Genomic DNA, 18,878 nt, shown 5'->3' on the forward strand with positions numbered 1-18,878 from the left:
GCAGGGTTTCCTGAATTTTTCCTTAAGTCCCATCATTTTATTATTTCCATCTCTATAGGCTTTTGCTCTGCTGTGTTAAATAAATAATTATTCAGTGATCCTTGTTAAAGCACATTAAGGAAGACTTCATTTAGCACCATCACTACAGGTTTAGGGACCACTGCAATGGGTTGTTGCAGTGGAGGAGACAGGTCGGGATCAACTCTGAATGCATCATGGACAAGTGGGAATGTATAGCCAAGGGGCAGTGTAGGGGGTCAGTGGATGGAAAAGAAGAGGCATCAAGGGTAAGGGGGATTCTATCTAAACTGACCTAACAGGATTCTTACTGAAGACAGGCCAGGGTAGTCGGATATCACTTGGGGGATGGTGGAGGATGAGGAACTTGATCAGATATTGAGAGTGATCAGATGTCAAGGATGGGAGATTCTTACTAAAACAGGAATTTACAAGGAGTGCTATGGATATGTAGTGGGGAGGAGGCCAGGGATGCTGCTAAACATCCTACAATGCACAGGACAATCTCGTACAACAACGAACTAGCCAGTCCAAAATGTCAACAGTACCGAGGTTGAGAAATCTTCATGTAGCTTACGGATACAGCTTTTACCCAGTCAAAATCGCCAGTATCCTTCTCCTGGGGCTGAACCTCTCCCCCGGGACTGTCAGGAGGAGGGGACGTGATAAGGATCCCAGGACTGCGTTTTGCCTTCCTTCCCCACCCCCACTCTCAACGGCTCCTTTCTCTTCTCTTAGCAGCACCCAGCTTGCCCACCCATACCCAAGATGGGCAGGATGCCAGCCTGCTACATAAATGTGCCAAAAGCCTGGCCTTGCCTGGAAAATGGACCGATTCGCCTGCCAAGAGGTTGGGTCTCGTTCCCTAGAGAGAAGGAAGTTTCCTCTCCTTGCAGTGAGAGCTAGAATCGCACTTTCTGCCAAGCTGAGAGAAAGACTCTTTTCCAGAGACTAAAAGGACAAGAAAATCTGATTTGCTCGCTTCTAACTTTGCGTTTTAAAGGGGAAAGGAGGAAAGAGAGGGAGGGTGGTTCTGCTTAGCCCCACCCCTCCGGCTGCCCCAAGTCCCGCCGTCCATTCCGGTGGAGGCAGAGGCAGTACTGGGACTCTGGGGCTCGTGCTATGCCACCGGGACCTGCAGGAGCCAGAACCGCTCGGCGCCGCCTGGTGCACCGGAGGGGAGCCGGGCCAGGAGTAAGTACCTCACACGGGTGCCGGGGACCCGGGTAGGGCTGGGGGATTCCAACTCAGAGGGAGTGTGATTTGCCTGATCCTCTTCGGCGTTGTCCTGCTGTGCCGCATCCAGCCCTGTACCGCCATCCCACTTCCCGCCGTTCCCATCTGTGTTCCGGGTGGGATCGGTCTGGAGGCGGCCGACGACTTCCCAGGCAGGAGCTCGGGGCCGAGACCGGGTCCGCGGGAGACCACGGCAGCGAGGCACTGGCCGGCAGGGGACGCCGCGGTGCCAGCCTGAGGCTGGGCTGCTCCGCGAGGACACAGCGGCCCCTGCCTGCTCTGCCCTGTCCTGTTCTGCCCTCTGTCCTCAGAGAACATGTTAGCCGTGCACTTTGACAAGCCGGGAGGACCAGAAAACCTCTACGTGAAGGAGGTGGCCAAGCCGAGCCCGGGGGAGGGTGAAGTCCTCCTGAAGGTGGCGGCCAGTGCCCTGAACCGGGCGGACTTAATGCAGGTACCCAGGGTTCAGCTGTGCCGGGTTGGGTGGGACTACCTCTCAACAGCATTCAGTGGACATTGACCAGACGTGAAGGCGTGCACCGCCCCACACCCAACAGGCACATGCGCTGGGGCTTCCCAGACCTAAACCCAGGGCTCCCCTTTTGTTCATACAAAACAAGGGGGAGTATTTGCAAAGCAGAATCCACCCCCAGCTAATCTATAGCCACTCAGGCCTCCAGATAAGGAGGGCGGAACTAACATTGTTGTGGGGTGTGGGCACACTTACTCCCCAGGCTACCCTGTTCATTGTCTTCATTCTACAGATAAGAAAACTGAAGGTCAGCAAGGTTAAGCAGTATGCCTAAGGCCATGACACTAGCAAGCAGAAGAGCTGGGATTCAAGCTGAGGTCTTTGTGGCTCTGAGGATCTCTTAACTCTTTCCACTCTGAGAGTCCCAGAGCTGACAGCTGGCAGTATTCTATAAGAATTGTCTTCTGTCTGCTACTGATTTACTGACCTGGGCCCGCTGCATTGGTTGTGGTCATTCAGAAATGTGCATCAGAATTCCCTGGGGCACAAAAGAAACGTGATGGGGGCCCAGGCACATGTACTTTGAAATACTCCTCAGGTGGTTCTGCCACACACTCCTGGTTAAGTCCCTCTGCTCTACAGCTTCTGAGGACTGGGGTGAGTGAGCACAGAGCCTAACGCTTGATGCATGGGAACCATCATCAAGGTTCCTAATCCCATGACTATATTTTCCCCTGTCTGGGACTCAGTTTCTCCATCTGTAAAGCAAAGGGTTCAGGTGAGGTAAATAGCTAAGGACTCTACCAGTTATAACATCCACTGATCATGTGACCTCCAGTTTATTTGCATAAAACTAATGGCCTCTCCTTTCTCTTCTCCTGACTTACAAAAACCTGACTTCATCCTGAAATTTGTTTCTGAAAAAAAAAGACGGTATGTTGGAAGAGGGGCCAGGGGTGGTGACACACAGCCTTCTGATCATGCTCACCACTTAGTGCACTTCTTTCTCTGCAGAGAGAAGGCCAGTATGACCCACCTCCAGGAGCCAGCAACATTTTGGGACTTGAGGCATCTGGACACGTGGCAGAGCTGGGGCCTGGCTGCCATGGACACTGGAAGATCGGGGACGCAGCCATGGCTCTGCTTCCCGGTGGGGGCCAGGCTCAGTATGTCACTGTCCCCGAAAGCCTCCTCATGCCTATCCCAGAAGGATTGACCCTGCCCCAGGCTGCGGCCATCCCAGAGGCCTGGCTCACCGCATTCCAGCTGTTACATCTTGTGGGTGAGGAGGCCTCCATGCTCACTCCACACAATGTGGCTCAACACCTTCATAAATCAGCCACCTTGAATCCCAGCAATCCTCCAGGGCACTCCCAGGCCCTGCTGTACCACCTGTACTGTCAGGTCTTCAAACCATGTTAGAAGGGTTTAATGTTGAGGCTGAGAATCATGGTTAGCAGATAGAAGGTCTGGATAACACTAGATAGGAGACTTCTGTACACCTTAACACCAGAGGCTCAGCAGCAGTCCCAGCTTCTCAAAATCATGCTGAACTTCTCTCTGGGGTCCCAGTGCAACAGATGGGGCCAATTGACTCATTTATTCCTCCCCAATCCCATTAAGGACAGTCAAGAACTCACATAAGGGAATCTAAGAAGACTTTTTCCTTGCCTTTAGACAGTGCAGTGTGACTGAGAAGGCAACATATGCATAAGATCAGATGACCATAGAGTTTAGAAGGATAGCCCTGTCTCTAACCACAATAGAAACTGGAGATGGGAAAAGATGGTGTGGACAAGCGTAGTCAGAAAGCTTTTTGGAAGAGAAGGCTTTGAAGGGTGGGTAGACTTGTGAAGGATATAGGCATGCCAAGGTGGCCTAAGAAAGAGTATCGGCCAGGCAAGGTGGCTCACACCTATAATAGTAGCAGTTTGGAAGACGGATCACTTGAGCCCAGGAGTTCGAGACCAGCCTGGGCAACATGGCAAAACCCTGTTTCTACACAAAACACAAAAATTAACCAGGCATGATGGTGCACGCCTGTTGTCTCAGTTACTCAGGAGGCTGAGTTGGGAGGATCACCTGAACCCAGGAAGGTCAAGGCTGTAGTGAGCCATGATCATGCCACTGTACTCCAGCCTGGGCAGTAGAGTGAGACTCTGTCTCAAAGAAAAAGTAAGAATAGGCCGGACCTCGGCTCACCTCGGGAGGCCGAGGCAGGCGGATCACAAGGTCAGGAGATTGAGACCATCCTGGCAAACACAGTGAAACCTCGTCTCTACTAAAAATACAAAAAATTAGCCAGGCGTGGTGGCGGGTGCCTGTAGTCCTAGCTACTCAGGAGGCTGAGGCAGGAGAATGGCGTGAACCCAGGTGGGTGGAGCTTGCAGTGAGCTGAGATCACGAGGCTGTACTCCAGCCTGGGTGACAAAGAGAGACTCTGTCTCAAAAAAAAGGGAAGAGTATCAAGGTGGGACCAGCCACTGCAGTCAGTAGTGAAGGATGACTATTGTGATTTGTGGAAAATGAAGCTGGGGCCAGATCATGGTGTCCTTGAATATCAAGCTGTCTGGACTCAACGCAAAAGCCAATGGAGAAGCACTTTACATTTTGAGGAGGAATAACGGAATAAAAGTGCCATCTTAGGGAGAAGAGCCTGGTGGTTACCTGTTGCCTGGATCAGGAAGACCAGCTAGAGGCATTTCAGACTCTACAAGGACTGGCTTTGGGTGGTGGGTGACACGGGAACGGTAGTTGTTCTTACTTATTCAGGTGTAGGTCAGAGATGTGCATTTTGGTGTTATACCATAGATAAAATAGAGATTATGGATGTGACTGCTTACAGCCCTGTTTCAAAAGGCTGTTTTCCACTTTAGTCAGAGGAAATAAGACAAAAAAGGATTGTCAATATGCTTTTTCTTTCTCCAAAGAACAAGACGGTTTGTATTTGAGTCACAGCGTCCCACCTCCACCCCACCAAATAAAAAAGGAAAAGCAAAAGATCGATTTGGCATTTGGTGCAACGGCCAGGTGATCCTGATAGAATATGCCTGTGTGGGGAATATGTAGTAGTTGCAAAGTAAAGAGAACCCTGTACTTTCTGTCACAGGAAACGTTCAGGCTGGAGACTATGTGCTAATCCATGCAGGTCTGAGTGGTGTGGGCACAGCTGCTATCCAACTCACCCGGATGGCTGGAGCTATTCCTCTGGTCACAGCTGGCTCCCAGCAAAAGCTTCAAATGGCAGAAAAGCTTGGAGCAGCTGCTGGATTCAATTACAAAGAAGAGGATTTCTCTGAAGCAACACTGAAATTCACCAAAGGTAAACAACTGTTTCTACAGTTCAGCAGGAATTTAAGAGATGATTAAATAAAATCCCCACCAGTCTCGAAGTTGCCAATGCTGTCTATCAGTCTTACCTCTACTAAGTGCTCAACAGCTGCCCTGGCCAAATTCTAGTACTATGGTATTTGACCACTGCAGACAGGCAGTCATATTTATATCTAAGATGGTTTCCATGTGCATTCTTGCAAGAGATAAGATTCATCCACACTTTAGACCACGCAGACTTGGTCTAGAATTATCCAGCACCTTTTCTTCCCAACCAGCCATTCTACACTTAGTTAACAGGAGACTTGGAGGCAGAGACAAGTTTGGAGCCGGGCATGGTAGGGTTGGGTGATAGCACCCTAAATGAGTGAGTAGATGTGCACACTGCTGTATTCCAAAGCCAGATGTGTCTATTTTTGGCTCATCCCTTTCCATTTTTCTTTTCTTTCTTTTTTTTGAAATGGAGTCTCGCTCTGTCACTGAGGATGGAGTGTAGTGGCTTGATCTCGGCTCACTGCAACCTCTGCCTCCCAGGTTCAAGCAATTCTTACTCAGGAGGCCTTAGCCTCCTGAGTAGCTGGGATCACGGGCGCACCACCACACCCAGCTAATTTTTGTATTTTTAGTAGAGATGGGGTTTCACTATGTTGGCCAGTCTGGTCTTAAACTCCTTACCTCAGGTGATCTGCCTGCCTCAGCCTCCCAAAGTACTGGGATTACAGGCATGAGCCACCATGCCTGGCCTCCATTTTTCATGTGAGTAGAAAAGGAGGGCTGGGCACTCTGGCTCATGCCTGTAATCCCAGCACTTTGGGAGGCCAAGGCGGGTGGATCATGTGGTCAGGAGATTGAGACCATCCTGGCTAACATGGTGAAACTCCGTCTCTACTAAAAATACAAAAAAATTAGCTGGGCATGGTGGCAGGTGCCTGTAGTCCCAGCTACTCGGGAGGCTGAGGCAGGAGAATGGCGTGAACACGGGAGGCAGAGCTTGCAGTGAGCCGAGATCGCACCGCTGCATTCCAGCCTGAGCGACAGAGCGAGACTCTGTCTCAAAAAAAAAAAAAAAGAAAAAGAAAGAAGGAAGGAAGAAGGGAGAAGGAAGGAAGGAAGGAAGGAAGGAAGGAAGGAAGGAAGGAAGGAAGGAAGGAAGGAGGGAAGGAGGGAGGGAGGGAAGGAGGGAGGGAGGGAGGGAAGGAGGGAAGGAAGGAAGGAAGGAAGGAAGGAAGGAAGGAAGGAAGGAAGGAAGGAAGGAAGGAAGGAAGGAAGGAAGGAAGGAAGGAGAGATGAAACCAAAGCTAGAAAGCCTATAATTCCAATAACCCAGTGCGGATACTTCCTAACTTCTATGTGAACAACTTCTATGTGAACAACTAGCCTAGGTTGGGCCTCCTGTATTCTGTTTTAAATCATGTCTGGGTGTCAGTGGGACTGTACTTATTTTGGCATTAGAGGAGACTCTAGGCCATGGTGCCCCATTTCCCCCTTGCTGTAGCTAAGCATCATAAAGGGTGATCTTCACACATGCTGTGATAGAGTTCCGCTATCTAAACTCCATTTACAACAGTTCTTCAAGCAGTATTTCTAATTCCAACCTCTAGATTTACCACTTGCATCTGTATTTATGTCCATAATCCACAAATATACCATGGTATCTTATTTTGTACCAAGCTTTCTATATCTGACTAGCATCACAAATCTGTTTCCTATGGAAGGTGCTGGAGTTAATCTTATTCTAGACTGCATAGGCGGATCCTACTGGGAGAAGAACGTCAACTGCCTGGCTCTTGATGGTCGCTGGGTTCTCTATGGTCTGATGGGAGGAGCTGACATCAATGGGCCCCTGTTTTCAAAGCTACTTTTTAAGCGAGGAAGTCTGATCACCAGTTTGCTGAGATCTAGGGACAATAAGGTGAGTAATGAATGAAAAGAAAACATGTGATTTAACCCAGAAAAGTGTGGTTCATTTACATTACCCCAAGAAAGGAAGCTCTACCTTAGGTTAGGGAGGTTAGTTTCTATGAAGAAATCTCCCCCTCTGAAGATAAATAGGGAACCCGATTTCAGAGAACTGATTCAGATTGGTCGATAGAGGCTTCAGTATCATGAAAAGAAGTGTAGCTGATACTTCACACGTTATCTGAACATTCTAATAGAATGAACAAAGCACTGACCATATTAGGAAGTATTTCAAGTAGTTCCAAGACTTTGTTTTCAAAGGCAGAATTCATCTCAGTGTGTTAAGAAAGACTCTTAAGTGAGTAAAAAATAAGTAAGCCTTGGCCTTCAACAGATTATAGGTTCCATGCCGGGCACAGTGGCACTCGCCTGTAGTCCCAGGTACTTGGAAGGCTGAGGTGGAGGACTGCTTGAGTCCAGGAGTTTCAAGGCTGCAGTGAGCTATGATTGCACCTGCGCATAGACACTGTACCTCAGCGTGGGCAACATAGCAAAAACACATCTCAAAAAAAAAAAAAAAATTATATGCTCCTGAAATATGCATCTGGCAGTCTAGCAGGTACCAGCTTTGGGAATGTTTCCACCATAGGGTTTTGCACCAGCTGAGGGGACAGGAGAACTTAAGCATCCTTTTTGCACTGAGCCTATAAGAGTCCTATCTGTGGCTGCCTCCTGGGTGAAGACCCTTTATTTAAAAACAATTCTTAGGCTGTCAGTGACAGCCTTCAGTCTTTACCTGGTACAGAACAGAAGTTACACATCTGGAGGTACAGGGGAGCCAGAGATCACCTGTAACCCCGCTTTAGCTCCTATGTGGTCTCTTCGGCTGGATTGGCAGGAGAAAAGCATGTACTTTTATTTTTTTTTATGGAGACAGGGTCTTACTCTGTCACCCAGGCTGAAGTCCAGTGGCACAATCAGGCTCCTAGGTAGCCAAGACAAAGGCATACCACCATGCCTGGCTTGTATTTTTTATAGAGATGGTTTCACCATGTTGCCCAGGCTGATCTCAAACTCCCAGGCTCAAGTGATCTGGCCAAAGTAAGATGCTTTTGTAATTTTTAGACAAAGAACAATAAATTTGAGAAGAAATAAGACAAAATCGGGCTGGGATAGTAAATTTCTAGGGAAGTCACTAGGAGATATATGGGGGTGAGGGGCGTAAAACTAGTGGAAGATAAGGGTTACTTCCTTAAGTGTACTTATTCAGTTCCACTGTAGCCCTGTTTCCAGTGTCCGGTGATAAGGGCTATTTTCTTGCCCTAGTATGGGGAGGGTGCCCCCCCACAGGAATCTTTATGACTTGCTACATGCAAGAAGAGACAGGTCAGCTATCCTTTTCTGAAACTACAATTTCTCCAACGTTTTCACCTCAAAATAAACAATATACCTATCAGACATATTCTGAGATGGCACATCACTCCTTCAGGGGTATTGCACACACATGCTAAGAAGTGAGGGGTTAAGTGTCCCCGTATGCTTTTTCAGATATGTGGTTTCAGAGAGAGCAAGAAGGCTGATGAGGATGAGGAGGGTGGGGTGAGGCTCTCTCCCCAGGCTGATGCTCTCCTTTCCCTTGTCTTAGTACAAGCAAATGCTGGTGAATGCTTTCACGGAGCAAATTCTGCCTCACTTCTCCACGGAGGGCCCCCAACGTCTACTGCCGGTTCTGGACAGAATCTACCCAGTGACCGAAATCCAGGAGGCCCATAAGTACATGGAGGCCAACAAAAACCTAGGCAAGATCGTCCTGGAACTGCCCCAGTGAAGGAGGAGGGGGCAAGACAGGACGCGGCCACCCCAGGCCTTTCTAGAGCAAACCTGGAGAAGATTCACAATAAACAGGCAAGAAACCCGGTGCTTCCTCCAGAGCCGTTTAAAGCTGGTCCAAGGAAATAAAGAGTGGACTGGAAGGGTGGCACGCGGACTGCGGCCGCCGCGGCGGGGTTGGGGAGGGAGTCCGGCGGGCGTCGCAGCGGGGATTTCAGAGGCCCGATCAGCTGAGGCTCGACCTGAGCGCCCCTCCAGGGTCGGAGGTTCTGGGTATAGTTACAACGTCAGTCGTGACACAAGCCGCCAGAACCCCGCAGACTCCGCCTTGAGCACGGCTAGAGGCTCAGGTCCACCATCGCATCTCCCGCACCTGCCCGCGCGCCCCGCACGGGGGCACCACAGCAGGCCCCGGCCCTACCGGCTACTCACCTGGGCCCCACCCCACCTCTCGCCGCCCTCCTCAGCCCCCACCACCTCCCGCTACACGTCTGGGCCCCGCCGAACCTCCACCACCCTCCTCAGGACGCGACCACTTCCGCTACTCACCTGGGCCGCACTCCACCTCTCACCGCCCTCCTCAGGCCCCGCCCCCTCCCGCTACTCACTTGGGCCCCTCCCTACTTGTCATAACCCTCCTCAAGCCCCGCCTCCTCCGCTCCCCAATTACTCACCTGGGTCCCGCCCCAGCTCACCGCCCTCCTCAGGCCCCGCCCCTTCCACCCAGGTCCCTTTGCTCAGGGAGGGCCTCCCCTACCGGAACATCCCGCCTTTTGCAGGCTACGCCCCACCCTTTACGCTACAGAGCCCGGAAGTGTCTTGAACTCGCGTTTCCATCTTCCGGCCTCGCGTCTCAGGCTCGGTTTTACCCCGGAGTGTATTCGAAGGGGGCTGCTACGTCAGCGCGTCTCGGCGTGAGACTGCGCTGTTCTGCTGTAACAGCTTCCGGCGGGTCCTGGTTGTTGATGTCCTGCGTCTAGCGGTGTAACGCCTGAAACCGAGCGAGCTCCGGAGGAATTTCAGTATCTGCTACGGTAACCTTATCAGCCCGCCAAGATGGCGATGCAAGCGGCCAAGAGGGCGAACGTGAGTACCGGGTGTTCTGCGGAGGTTGGGAGAACTTCGAGTTTGACTTTATTAGCGGCGTGGATCGGAGCATTCTTGCCCCTCCCCCGTCCCCAGAGCGGAGAACTCCAGAATTCCTACCTTGTCAGCGAAGACACTATCCTGGCCCCATTCTCAGAGATATGCTCCTTGAGCGACATTTCTGCCCCCACCCCTTTTGAGAGTTCCTTAGTCTCTACCCTAGTGTCAGTGATAGTGTTAACCCCTGTAGTCTCTTTGCGTGACCTGCACCTAAGGACTTGGCGTTAGGATTATCTCCTTGGCTTAAAGTCGATAGCGCAGAAGAGTTCTCAACTAACTTAATGGTTCACCAACAATTGGGGCCTGGGATTCCTCTCAGATCTTGGAGCTTTTCGGATCCTTCATTAATATATTAATTAAAACAATATTTTTTGAGCACCTACTATGTATTCTGCTTGCCATGTGGGACATAATTCATCAGTTATATTTATTGAACAGCTACTATGTGCCAGACACTAGTCTTACGTATTGGGAATACAGCCGTGAATAAAACAAGTCCTTCTGCTTACATTCTAGTGTTTGAGAGTGCAGTGTTATGGAAACTTTAAAAAAAAAACTCAAAAGAGAGATTAGTCAACTGTAAAACGCTTAGAGGTATACGATGAAGTTAGGGTATGCGAGGTGGCTCATGCCTGTAATCCCGGCACTTTGGGAGTCTGAGGTGGGAGGATTGCTTGAGCCCAGAGATTCAAGGCTGTCTTGAGCCATGATTGTACCACTGCACAGCACGTCAGCCCAAGAGACAGAACAAGACCCTCACTCAAAAAAAAAAATAATAAAAAAAAAAAGGCCGGGTGCGGTGGCTCAAGCCTGTAATCCCAGCACTTTGGGAGGCCGAGACGGGCGGATCACAAGGTCAGGAGATCGAGACCATCCTGGCTAACACGGTGAAACCCCGTCTCTAATAAAAAAATACAAAAAAAAACTAGCCGGGCGAGGTGGCGGTCGCCTGTAGTCCCAGCTACTTGGGAGGCTGAGGCAGGAGAATGGCGTAAACCCGGGAGGCGGAGCTTGCAGTGAGCTGAGATCAGGCCACTGCACTCCAGCCTGGGTGACAGAGCGAGACTCCGTCTCAAAAAAAAAAAAAAAAAAATCAAAAAAGAAAGAAAAGACAGACAATTGACCATTGGATATGTAAATGGAGACTTTTGGTGACCTTGATGATAGGAATCATTTCAGTGGATGAAAACTTGATTGCAGTGGAGTGAAAAGATGGTGAAAGTTGAGAAAATGGAAACACCAAAGACACTCTGTCCATGAGTTCTCATGTAAATAGGAAGTAGGGAAATTGGATGATAGCTGACTTTTTTTTTTTTGAGACAGACTCTCACTCTGTTGCCCAGGCTGGAGTGCAGTGGCGCAGTCTTGGCTCACTGCAACCTCTGTCTCCTGAGTTCAAGCAATTCTTGTGCCTCAGCCTCCTGAGTAGCTGGGATTACAGGTACCCACTGCCACACCCGGCTAATTTTTGTATTTTTAGTAGAGACAGGATTTCTCCATGTTGGACGGGCTGGTCTCGAACTTCTGACCTCAAGTGATCCACCTGCCTTGGCCTCCCAAAATGCTGGGATTACAGGCATGAGCCATCGCACCTGGCCAGATAGTTGACTTTTTAAAAGATGTGTGATATAGGTGTGTTGTTATGCCAATGGGAGCAATCCAGCAGGGTGTGAGAAACATGATATGGAAGAAAGATAGGTTAAGTCCAGAAGTGGAGGTTTTTAGCAGATGAAGGTTGGCGTAGTAATAGAGGAAAAGCAGTTGGATGTAGATGAAAAGTATTTACCAATTGGTCATGTCTATTTTCTCCAGGAAACAAGAATCAGGGTCATCTCCTGGGATAGGCAGGGAAGAGGGTACAGCCCAACTCAGGTGTTAGCAGGACTGATGGTGGTAAGGTTTGCGAAGGCCTACAGATACCTACTACCATGCCTGGCTAATTTTTAAAATTTTTTCTAGAGATGGGGGTCTCACTGTGTTGTCCAGGCTGGTCTCAAACTCCTGGGCTCAAGTGATCCTCCCACTTTGGCCTCCCAAAGTGCTGGGATTATAGGCATGAGCCACTGCACCCAGCCTCTTGTTGCTTTTTCAAAGATCTTCCCATTTTCAGAAACATCAAATTATACCTCTTATTCTTGGCTTTTTATTATTATGTATCATTAAGAATTTTTTTAAATGGTAGCACTTCTGCCCCTAATTATAATAACAATACATACTTCTCATTTTAGATTCGACTTCCACCTGAAGTAAATCGGATACTGTATATAAGAAATTTGCCATACAAAATCACAGCTGAAGAAATGTATGATATATTTGGGAAATACGGACCTATTCGTCAAATCAGAGTGTGAGTCTTACTGAGTCATTTAAAGAAAATAGCATAATCTGTAATCAGAATTTTAGCTGACGATGAGGCCACCCTGTGTTGTGTGCGGTGCAGCAACCCTTACCAAGAGCCTAGAGACTAACAGATTGAGATCAAAGAGATGAGATCTTTTTGAAGGAGGGAAAAAACCTACTGAGACCCTAATGATCCGCTCAATGAGAGCCAAGAAGAGGATTTGAGTTTCCTCAAAGCATTCATTGAAGTAATAATGAATGTTTTGAGGAAACTGGTTGAGAAAGGAAAGAACTAAGATTTATTGCCTACCCATTATTTGTAAAGCTAGCTGTTACACTATGTTTTTTGTATGCAGTAGCTCTATAATTTTCTCAACAATCATCACTGTCTCTTTAAATAACTCCAGAATTTCTGAATAAGTAAAAATGTATAAAAGTAACAGAAAAAAGTGATATTTTCAACTACAGCTCTTTCAATTGAAGATTTGAAAGTATAGAGGAAAACATCTAATTACAAGCATTTATGTTTTAATTTAATATAAAGATTGGGGCTCATACCTTCAAGTGACATTTACTGGACATCTACTGAATACCATTAACCATAATAAGTGCTTTTATTTGGATCAACAAAACTATAGCCCTGAGAGTAAAGTACATTTCTAGTCTTACAGTGCTTAGTGGTAAATTCTTCTGACTCTAAATTGAACCTCTGCATTACACAGTACCATACATAGCCCCTGATACTCTAACTCATATGAAAAGGCTAGTGACTTAAGAGTCCATCTGAAAGGATTTCTAAAGCTTTTATTTTTAAAAAAGTATTATTTTACCCCAGTAATGACTACATATAAAGTTTTTATTTCTAGTCAGAATTCTGTGTTGTATGACTTGAGAGCTCCTTCCTGGCTTTAGGACTATGAGGTCTTGAGGGCCCTCCTTTTGAATGACACAGTCCCTCCAGAGAGTAAACCAAGAGCTGGAAATACATGATCATTGGTACTCAGATGGGGATGAAAGTAAACGTGTTAAGACCAGCTGTCCTTTTTAGGAGGTCTCAGTCCTTTGAGCATCTGATAAAAGCTTTAGACCATCTCTACAGAAGAATGCACACATGTTGCATATATTTCAGGGGATACACGGACTCTAGGTTAAGAAACCCTGCTCTAGATATATAAAGAATGGTATACAAGGTCAGGAGTTCAAGACCTGCCTGGCCAACATGGCGAATTCCTGACTTGGGGATCAGGAGACAAGATTCTACTTCAGGCCTTGTTACTAGCCATGTGTGTGACTAGTTGCCTAGATTTTTTGGTTTTCTGTTCAAGTATGAGATAATCTGGGTGGTGGCCTTTTAGCTTTTAATGTGGAAACAGCATGGATTGGTTGTAAGGCCTGGGTTAAAATACTGGCTTGCCTACTCTTATGAAACTGGAGAAAATATTTAACCTTATCTGGGCTTCAGTTATCTATGAAATAGTCTTCCTAACCTACTATCTTAAGAGAATTTTAGTTTGAATGAAATGAGACAGTGTCTGTGAAGGTACTTTATCAGTTTTCCTTCCCAGTGTACATTAGCCACTCCTCTGCTCCTGTAGCATTTCCATGTGTCTCTCCTAGGTTAACACGTGGTTTTGCTGTTGTCTCTATACTCATCTGTCACCCTGGGGAGGCTGTGAGTTCCTCCAGGGCTCATACCATATATTATTTTTGGTTTTGTGTTGATAGCACTTGTGCGATACATGGTAAGCACCCAATGTATACTAAATGAATAATATAGAAAATAGTAGAAGAGGCCAGATGCGGTGACTCCAGTCCCAGCACTTTGGGAGGCCAAGACAGGCAGATCACCAGAGATTAGGAGTTCGAAACCACCCTGGCCAACATGGTGAAACCCCATCTCTACCAAAAAAATACAAAAATTAGCTGGGCATGGTGGCACGTGCCTGTAATGCAGTTACTCAGGAGGCTCAAGTGGGAGAATCGCTTAAACCTGGGAGGCTGAGGCTGCAGTGAGTGAGCTGAGATCACACCACTGCACTCCAGTCTGGGTGACAGAGTGGGACCCTGTTTCAAAAAAAAGAAAAGAAAATAGAATAATAATATAAAAAGTGGTTGTGATTGGTTTATAAAGACATTATAAAGTTTATTGATAGTACTTAATTAAAGGATGCTTAAATCAGTGAAGTTAGAGAATGTTTCAAAAAGCCAAAATGAAAGGACAGGGAATAAAGCAGGGGCATCTTAAGAAGAGTGCAGAGCAGCTCAGAACGTTTGTGCTTCTATTTTCCTTGTATCTGGAATGGTTTTCACCAGCTCATCTCATGCCTGGCTCCTTCTCATTCTTCAGGTCTCAGCTTCAATGTCACCTTGTCAGAGAGGTTTTCCCTGACCACCCTAGCTGAAGTAGCTCCCTGTTTCCCTATCTGTTACAGCTTTCTACTTCTTTTATGAAACACTTTTTTTTTTTTTTTGAGATGGAGTTTTGCTCTTGTTGCCCAGGCTGGAGTACAGTGGCACGATCTTGGCTCACTACAAACTCTGCCTCCCAGGTTCAAGTGGTTCTCCAGCCTCAGCCTCCCAAGTTGCTGGGATTAACAGGTACCCACCACCATTCCTGGCTAATTTTTGTATTTTTAGTAGAGATGGGGTTTCACCATGTTGGCCAGGCTGGTCTTGAACTCCTGACCTCAGGTGATCCTCCCACCTCGGCTTCCTAAAGTGCTGGGATTACAAGCATGAGCCACCATGCCAAGCCGAAACATTTCTTAAGATTTATAATTATTTCAGGGCCGGGCGCAGTGGCTCACACGTGTAATCCCAGCACTTTGGGAGGCCAAAGTGGGCAGATCGCAAGGTCAGGAGTTTGAGACCAGCTTGACCAACATGGTGAAACCTCGTCTCTACTAAAAACACAAAAATTAGGCCGGGCGCAGTGGCTCAAGCCTGTAATCCCAGCACTTTGGGAGGCCGAGACGGGCGGATCACGAGGTCAGGAGATCGAGACCATCCTGGCTAACACGGTGAAACCCCGTCTCTACTAAAAAATACAAAAAACTAGCCGGGCGAGGTGGCGGGCGCCTGTGGTCCCAGCTGCTCGGGAGGCTGAGGCAGGAGAATGGCGTAGACCTGGGAGGCGGAGCTTGCAGTGAGCTGAGATCCGGCCACTGCACTCCAGCCTGGGCGACAGAGCGAAACTCCATCTCAAAAAAAAAAAAAAAATTAGCTGGGTATGGTGGCGCGCATCTGTAATCCCAGCTACTCAGGAGGCTGAGGCAGGAAGAATCGCTTGAACCCAGGAGGTGGAGGTTGCAGTGAGCCAAGATTGCGCCACTGCACTCTAGCCTGGGTGACAGAGTGAGACTCCGTCTCAAAAACAAACAAACAAAAAAGATTTATGATGATTTAATATTTATGTAATGTCTTTCTACTGCCTGAATATAAACTTGAAGGAAGGAAGGGATGATGCTTGTCTTTTTCACTATTGTATTTCTAGTGCTTGTCACAGAAAGAACATAGTCTATATGTGTTGAATAGGTTAGTAGAAGTTTAGGGTACAGGAGCTTAGGTCTAAATTATAGATTGAGAAACAGCTGTTTTTCTGTTCCATTACTATGATCATGCTTTATTGTATACCTGGCACCTGGCACTAGGGTGACCAACCTTCCCAGTTTTCCCAGTACTGAGAGATTTTCTGGGACACTGGACTTTTCAGTGCTAAAACCTGGACAGTCCCAATCAAATCAGGATGATTTGGTTTGACCCTACCTGGCATGTAGCAGACACTTGGTACTTTGTATTTTTTAAAACTCTTTTATACTTGTTACCTCTTTTGATTATTAAACCCACATGGAAGGTAGGGCATGTGATAGAGCCTGATGGCACTGGACAGGTGAAGCAGCCGAAGCTCAGAGAGGCTAAGTTACATGCTTAGGTGTTCTTATTCCTACTGTAAGATTTTAATGCCAGTCAAGAAAATTGCAGCACTTTGGGAGGCTGAGGTGGGTGGATCACTTGAGGCCAGGAGTTCGAGACCTGCCTGGCCAACATGGCAAAGCCCCAACTCTACTAAAAATACAAAAATTAGTCGGGCATGGTAGCGCACACCTGCACGAGAATTGCTTGACTCTGTCTCAAAAAAATAAGAAAATAATGTTAGCTCAGTGTCCAATACGTGGTAGGTACAAAGACATGCTTTTAAAAGTTCAAATTATAGTATAGTAGGGCTGGGACACTTAAGATGGAGAGTCTTTAAAGTGGGGTTAGTGTCTATCCCTATTCTAGTTCCTAAGAAGATACAAGAGGAAGAAAGAGAGTTGCTTTGTTTTGTTTTGAGCTTCCTGGACAAAGTGTGTGTGAGAGAATTGATAGGAGAAAGTAGATCTCGACTTTTCAAAGGCATATTAGCATCTGCCTTATGCATGGCACTAAAGGAGTAAATGAAGTACGCATAAGATCACCTTTGCTCTTAAGGAACTGAAAATCTTATTAAGTTTTTAAAAGTCAAAAGTCTGAAAGTTGTTAAGACTTCCCAGAGCCTAAAGAACATTCTAAAACCCCTCGTCAGGCCTACACAACCTGACAAAGTGAGCGCATTCATTGACAGTGGCACCCTCCAATCACCTGCAGTACCCTATACCTTTTCAATTTTACAGGAAGCACAAGCTTGAGCAGGGCCCGGACTATAGTCCTGTCCTAGATCAAGTCTAGGCAGCTACCTCCTCTTCCCATGGCTCCACTGCTTTTACTCAACCGTATGTAGGGACTGTGGCAGATGGAGAGTCAGCCCACAGTCTTAAACCTCATTCCACAGTTGCACTGGGTAGTTGGAACACAGATGGAGGCAAGGGGGCCATCTTGTCACCCAGAGCCTGAACTGAGTGAGACCTCTATCCATTGTCTCCACTAACAGTCACATGGCCATCTGCTGCCTGCAGTTTAGTGTTCCATTGCGCCTCAAACCTCTCTACCTCTCCCAGAGGAAGTTGGTGAGGTGAAGGAAGGAAGTGGCCACGAATACCTACACTAACAGCAACCCCGTATCCATGAGTAAGGTCAGCTTCCACTTCCAGCCACCTTCCAGCTTTCTACCCTGGCTCACAGATAACCTTATCCACAAGCACACTTCCACTCCCATCTTTGCAGAAGCCTAGCCCTTCTCCCTAGCCACACAGCTGTATCATGCATTAGCATTTGAGTTGTATTAAAAATGAATGTAGACTGTTTGTGTTGGCCCATGCCTGTAATTCCAACACCTTGGGAGGCTGAGGCAGGCGGATCACTTGAGATCAGGAGTTTGAGACCAGCCTGGGGAACATGATGAAACCCTGTCTCTACTAAAAATACAAAAATTAACTGGGCTTGATGGCACATGCCTGCAGTCCCAGCTACTTGGGAGGCTGAGGCACAAGAATCACTTGAACTTGAAAGGCAGAGGTTGCAATGAGCTGAGATCGTGCCACTTACACTTCAGCCTAGGCAACAGAATGAGATTCTATCTCAAAAAAAACAAAAACAAAACAAAACAAAGACATCGTAGAGCCAGTCAGGGTGGCAGGAGCACCTGTAGTCCCCACAACTCACAAGGCTGTTCTGTGTAGTAGCTGTGTTCTTAGTATTCCTGATGTGACAGTCAGCTTATATCTACTTAAGATAAAAGCGAAAAGCAAAATTACCTAATTCAAGAAATTACAGGTTTATCCATTGTCTCTATCCGTGTTTATTTCCTCTAATTGTTTCAGGTTGATTTCAAAATACTTAACTAAAAACATATTTTAATTTACTGTTTTTAAAAGACAGTTGCCAGTTTAAAAGACAGTTCTGTAAGTCAACTATCAATGCTCGGTAAATGTATATCTTAATTAAATTTGATTTAACTCTCCAGGGGGAACACACCTGAAACTAGAGGAACAGCTTATGTGGTCTATGAGGACATCTTTGATGCCAAGAATGCATGTGATCACCTATCGGGATTCAATGTTTGTAACAGATACCTTGTGGTTTTGTACTATAATGCCAACAGAGTAAGTATAGCAAAGTTCTCATTGTGTAGTGATCTCATTTGAGAATTAGTGTAGAACTGTACTGTGATGATATATGTCTACTGTGACTTTGTTTTTTGGCTAATGCTATTGATGAAATTCATTTGGCTGTAGATTGGTAATTTAATTTTGGTGCTTACCACATTTCCAGGCATTTCAGAAGATGGACACAAAGAAAAAGGAGGAACAGTTGAAGCTTCTCAAGGAGAAATACGGCATCAACACAGATCCACCAAAATAAATGTTTTCTACATTTTCATTTTGGACTAAATCCCATGAATGACAATTTTCCACTTTTTTTTTCCTTTTTAATTAATACTAAATATTGTGATTTCTAATTTGAGGTTCAACATGAGCTACTTGAAACTTTGATACATATTAGAATACATTGTGTTAATAAACTTACAGCTTTTTGTGAAACACCTCAATCTTTTCTCTTGAACTTTCCCTTCCTCTTTGATACCAGGAAAAAACAGTGGAAGCTTATCAAGAATTGTAGGTGCTCCTAGGGATTCCGTGCTTCTTGAAAAGAGGACCTCTTAATGTAAATTCTTAATGCCTCCAGGGCC

At 46.8% G+C, this 18,878-nt stretch overlaps 2 protein-coding genes across 4 annotated transcripts; both read left to right on the forward strand.

Moving 5' to 3' along the window:
- Window positions 1–732: 732 nt before the first annotated feature.
- On the forward strand, window positions 733–18,737 carry LOC104658450 (quinone oxidoreductase PIG3). 3 transcript variants are annotated; one of them, XR_004054242.1, is made up of 9 exons: window positions 733–1,212; window positions 1,566–1,708; window positions 2,741–3,008; window positions 4,836–5,048; window positions 6,772–6,968; window positions 8,601–8,860; window positions 9,565–9,871; window positions 18,153–18,291; window positions 18,461–18,737. XR_004054242.1 is itself a non-coding variant. In XM_030920709.1 (7 exons), exons 2-7 carry the CDS (start codon window positions 1,571–1,573, stop codon window positions 8,781–8,783), a joined length of 1,002 nt encoding a protein of 333 aa, XP_030776569.1. In that variant the 5' UTR covers window positions 733–1,212; window positions 1,566–1,570; the 3' UTR covers window positions 8,784–8,928. The 3 variants fall into 3 exon arrangements, 2 of the variants coding, with proteins under 2 accessions (XP_030776569.1, XP_010356792.1); XM_030920709.1 differs by lacking the exons at window positions 9,565–9,871; window positions 18,153–18,291; window positions 18,461–18,737 and adding an exon at window positions 2,657–2,659 and having other exon boundaries at window positions 8,601–8,928; XM_010358490.1 differs by lacking the exons at window positions 9,565–9,871; window positions 18,153–18,291; window positions 18,461–18,737 and having other exon boundaries at window positions 8,601–8,928.
- Window positions 9,636–18,737, forward strand: SF3B6 (splicing factor 3b subunit 6). Its single transcript, XM_010358489.2, has 4 exons — window positions 9,636–9,871; window positions 12,160–12,278; window positions 18,153–18,291; window positions 18,461–18,737. The coding sequence occupies exons 1-4, from the start codon at window positions 9,842–9,844 to the stop codon at window positions 18,548–18,550; spliced, it is 378 nt and encodes a 125-aa protein (XP_010356791.1). The 5' UTR covers window positions 9,636–9,841; the 3' UTR covers window positions 18,551–18,737.
- Window positions 18,738–18,878: the final 141 nt, after the last annotated feature.

The sequence above is a fragment of the Rhinopithecus roxellana genome, chromosome 17, assembly GCF_007565055.1.
Source record: "Rhinopithecus roxellana isolate Shanxi Qingling chromosome 17, ASM756505v1, whole genome shotgun sequence".
NCBI classification, from domain to species: Eukaryota; Metazoa; Chordata; class Mammalia; order Primates; family Cercopithecidae; genus Rhinopithecus; species Rhinopithecus roxellana.

What these genes read in the sequence shown, in the direction of transcription:
- LOC104658450 (XM_030920709.1), top strand. Translation starts at nt 1,571, where the DNA reads ATGTTAGCCGTGCACTTTGACAAGCCGGGAGGACCAGAAAACCTCTAC. An exon ending in CCAGCTGTTACATCTTGTGG is followed by an intron (nt 3,009 to 4,835) that starts GTGAGGAGGCCT and finishes TTTCTGTCACAG; the next exon opens with GAAACGTTCAGGCTGGAGAC. An exon ending in AACACTGAAATTCACCAAAG is followed by an intron (nt 5,049 to 6,771) that starts GTAAACAACTGT and finishes TTCCTATGGAAG; the next exon opens with GTGCTGGAGTTAATCTTATT.
- SF3B6 (XM_010358489.2), top strand. Translation starts at nt 9,842, where the DNA reads ATGGCGATGCAAGCGGCCAAGAGGGCGAAC. An exon ending in CCTATTCGTCAAATCAGAGT is followed by an intron (nt 12,279 to 18,152) that starts GTGAGTCTTACT and finishes TTAACTCTCCAG; the next exon opens with GGGGAACACACCTGAAACTA. An exon ending in TGTACTATAATGCCAACAGA is followed by an intron (nt 18,292 to 18,460) that starts GTAAGTATAGCA and finishes CCACATTTCCAG; the next exon opens with GCATTTCAGAAGATGGACAC.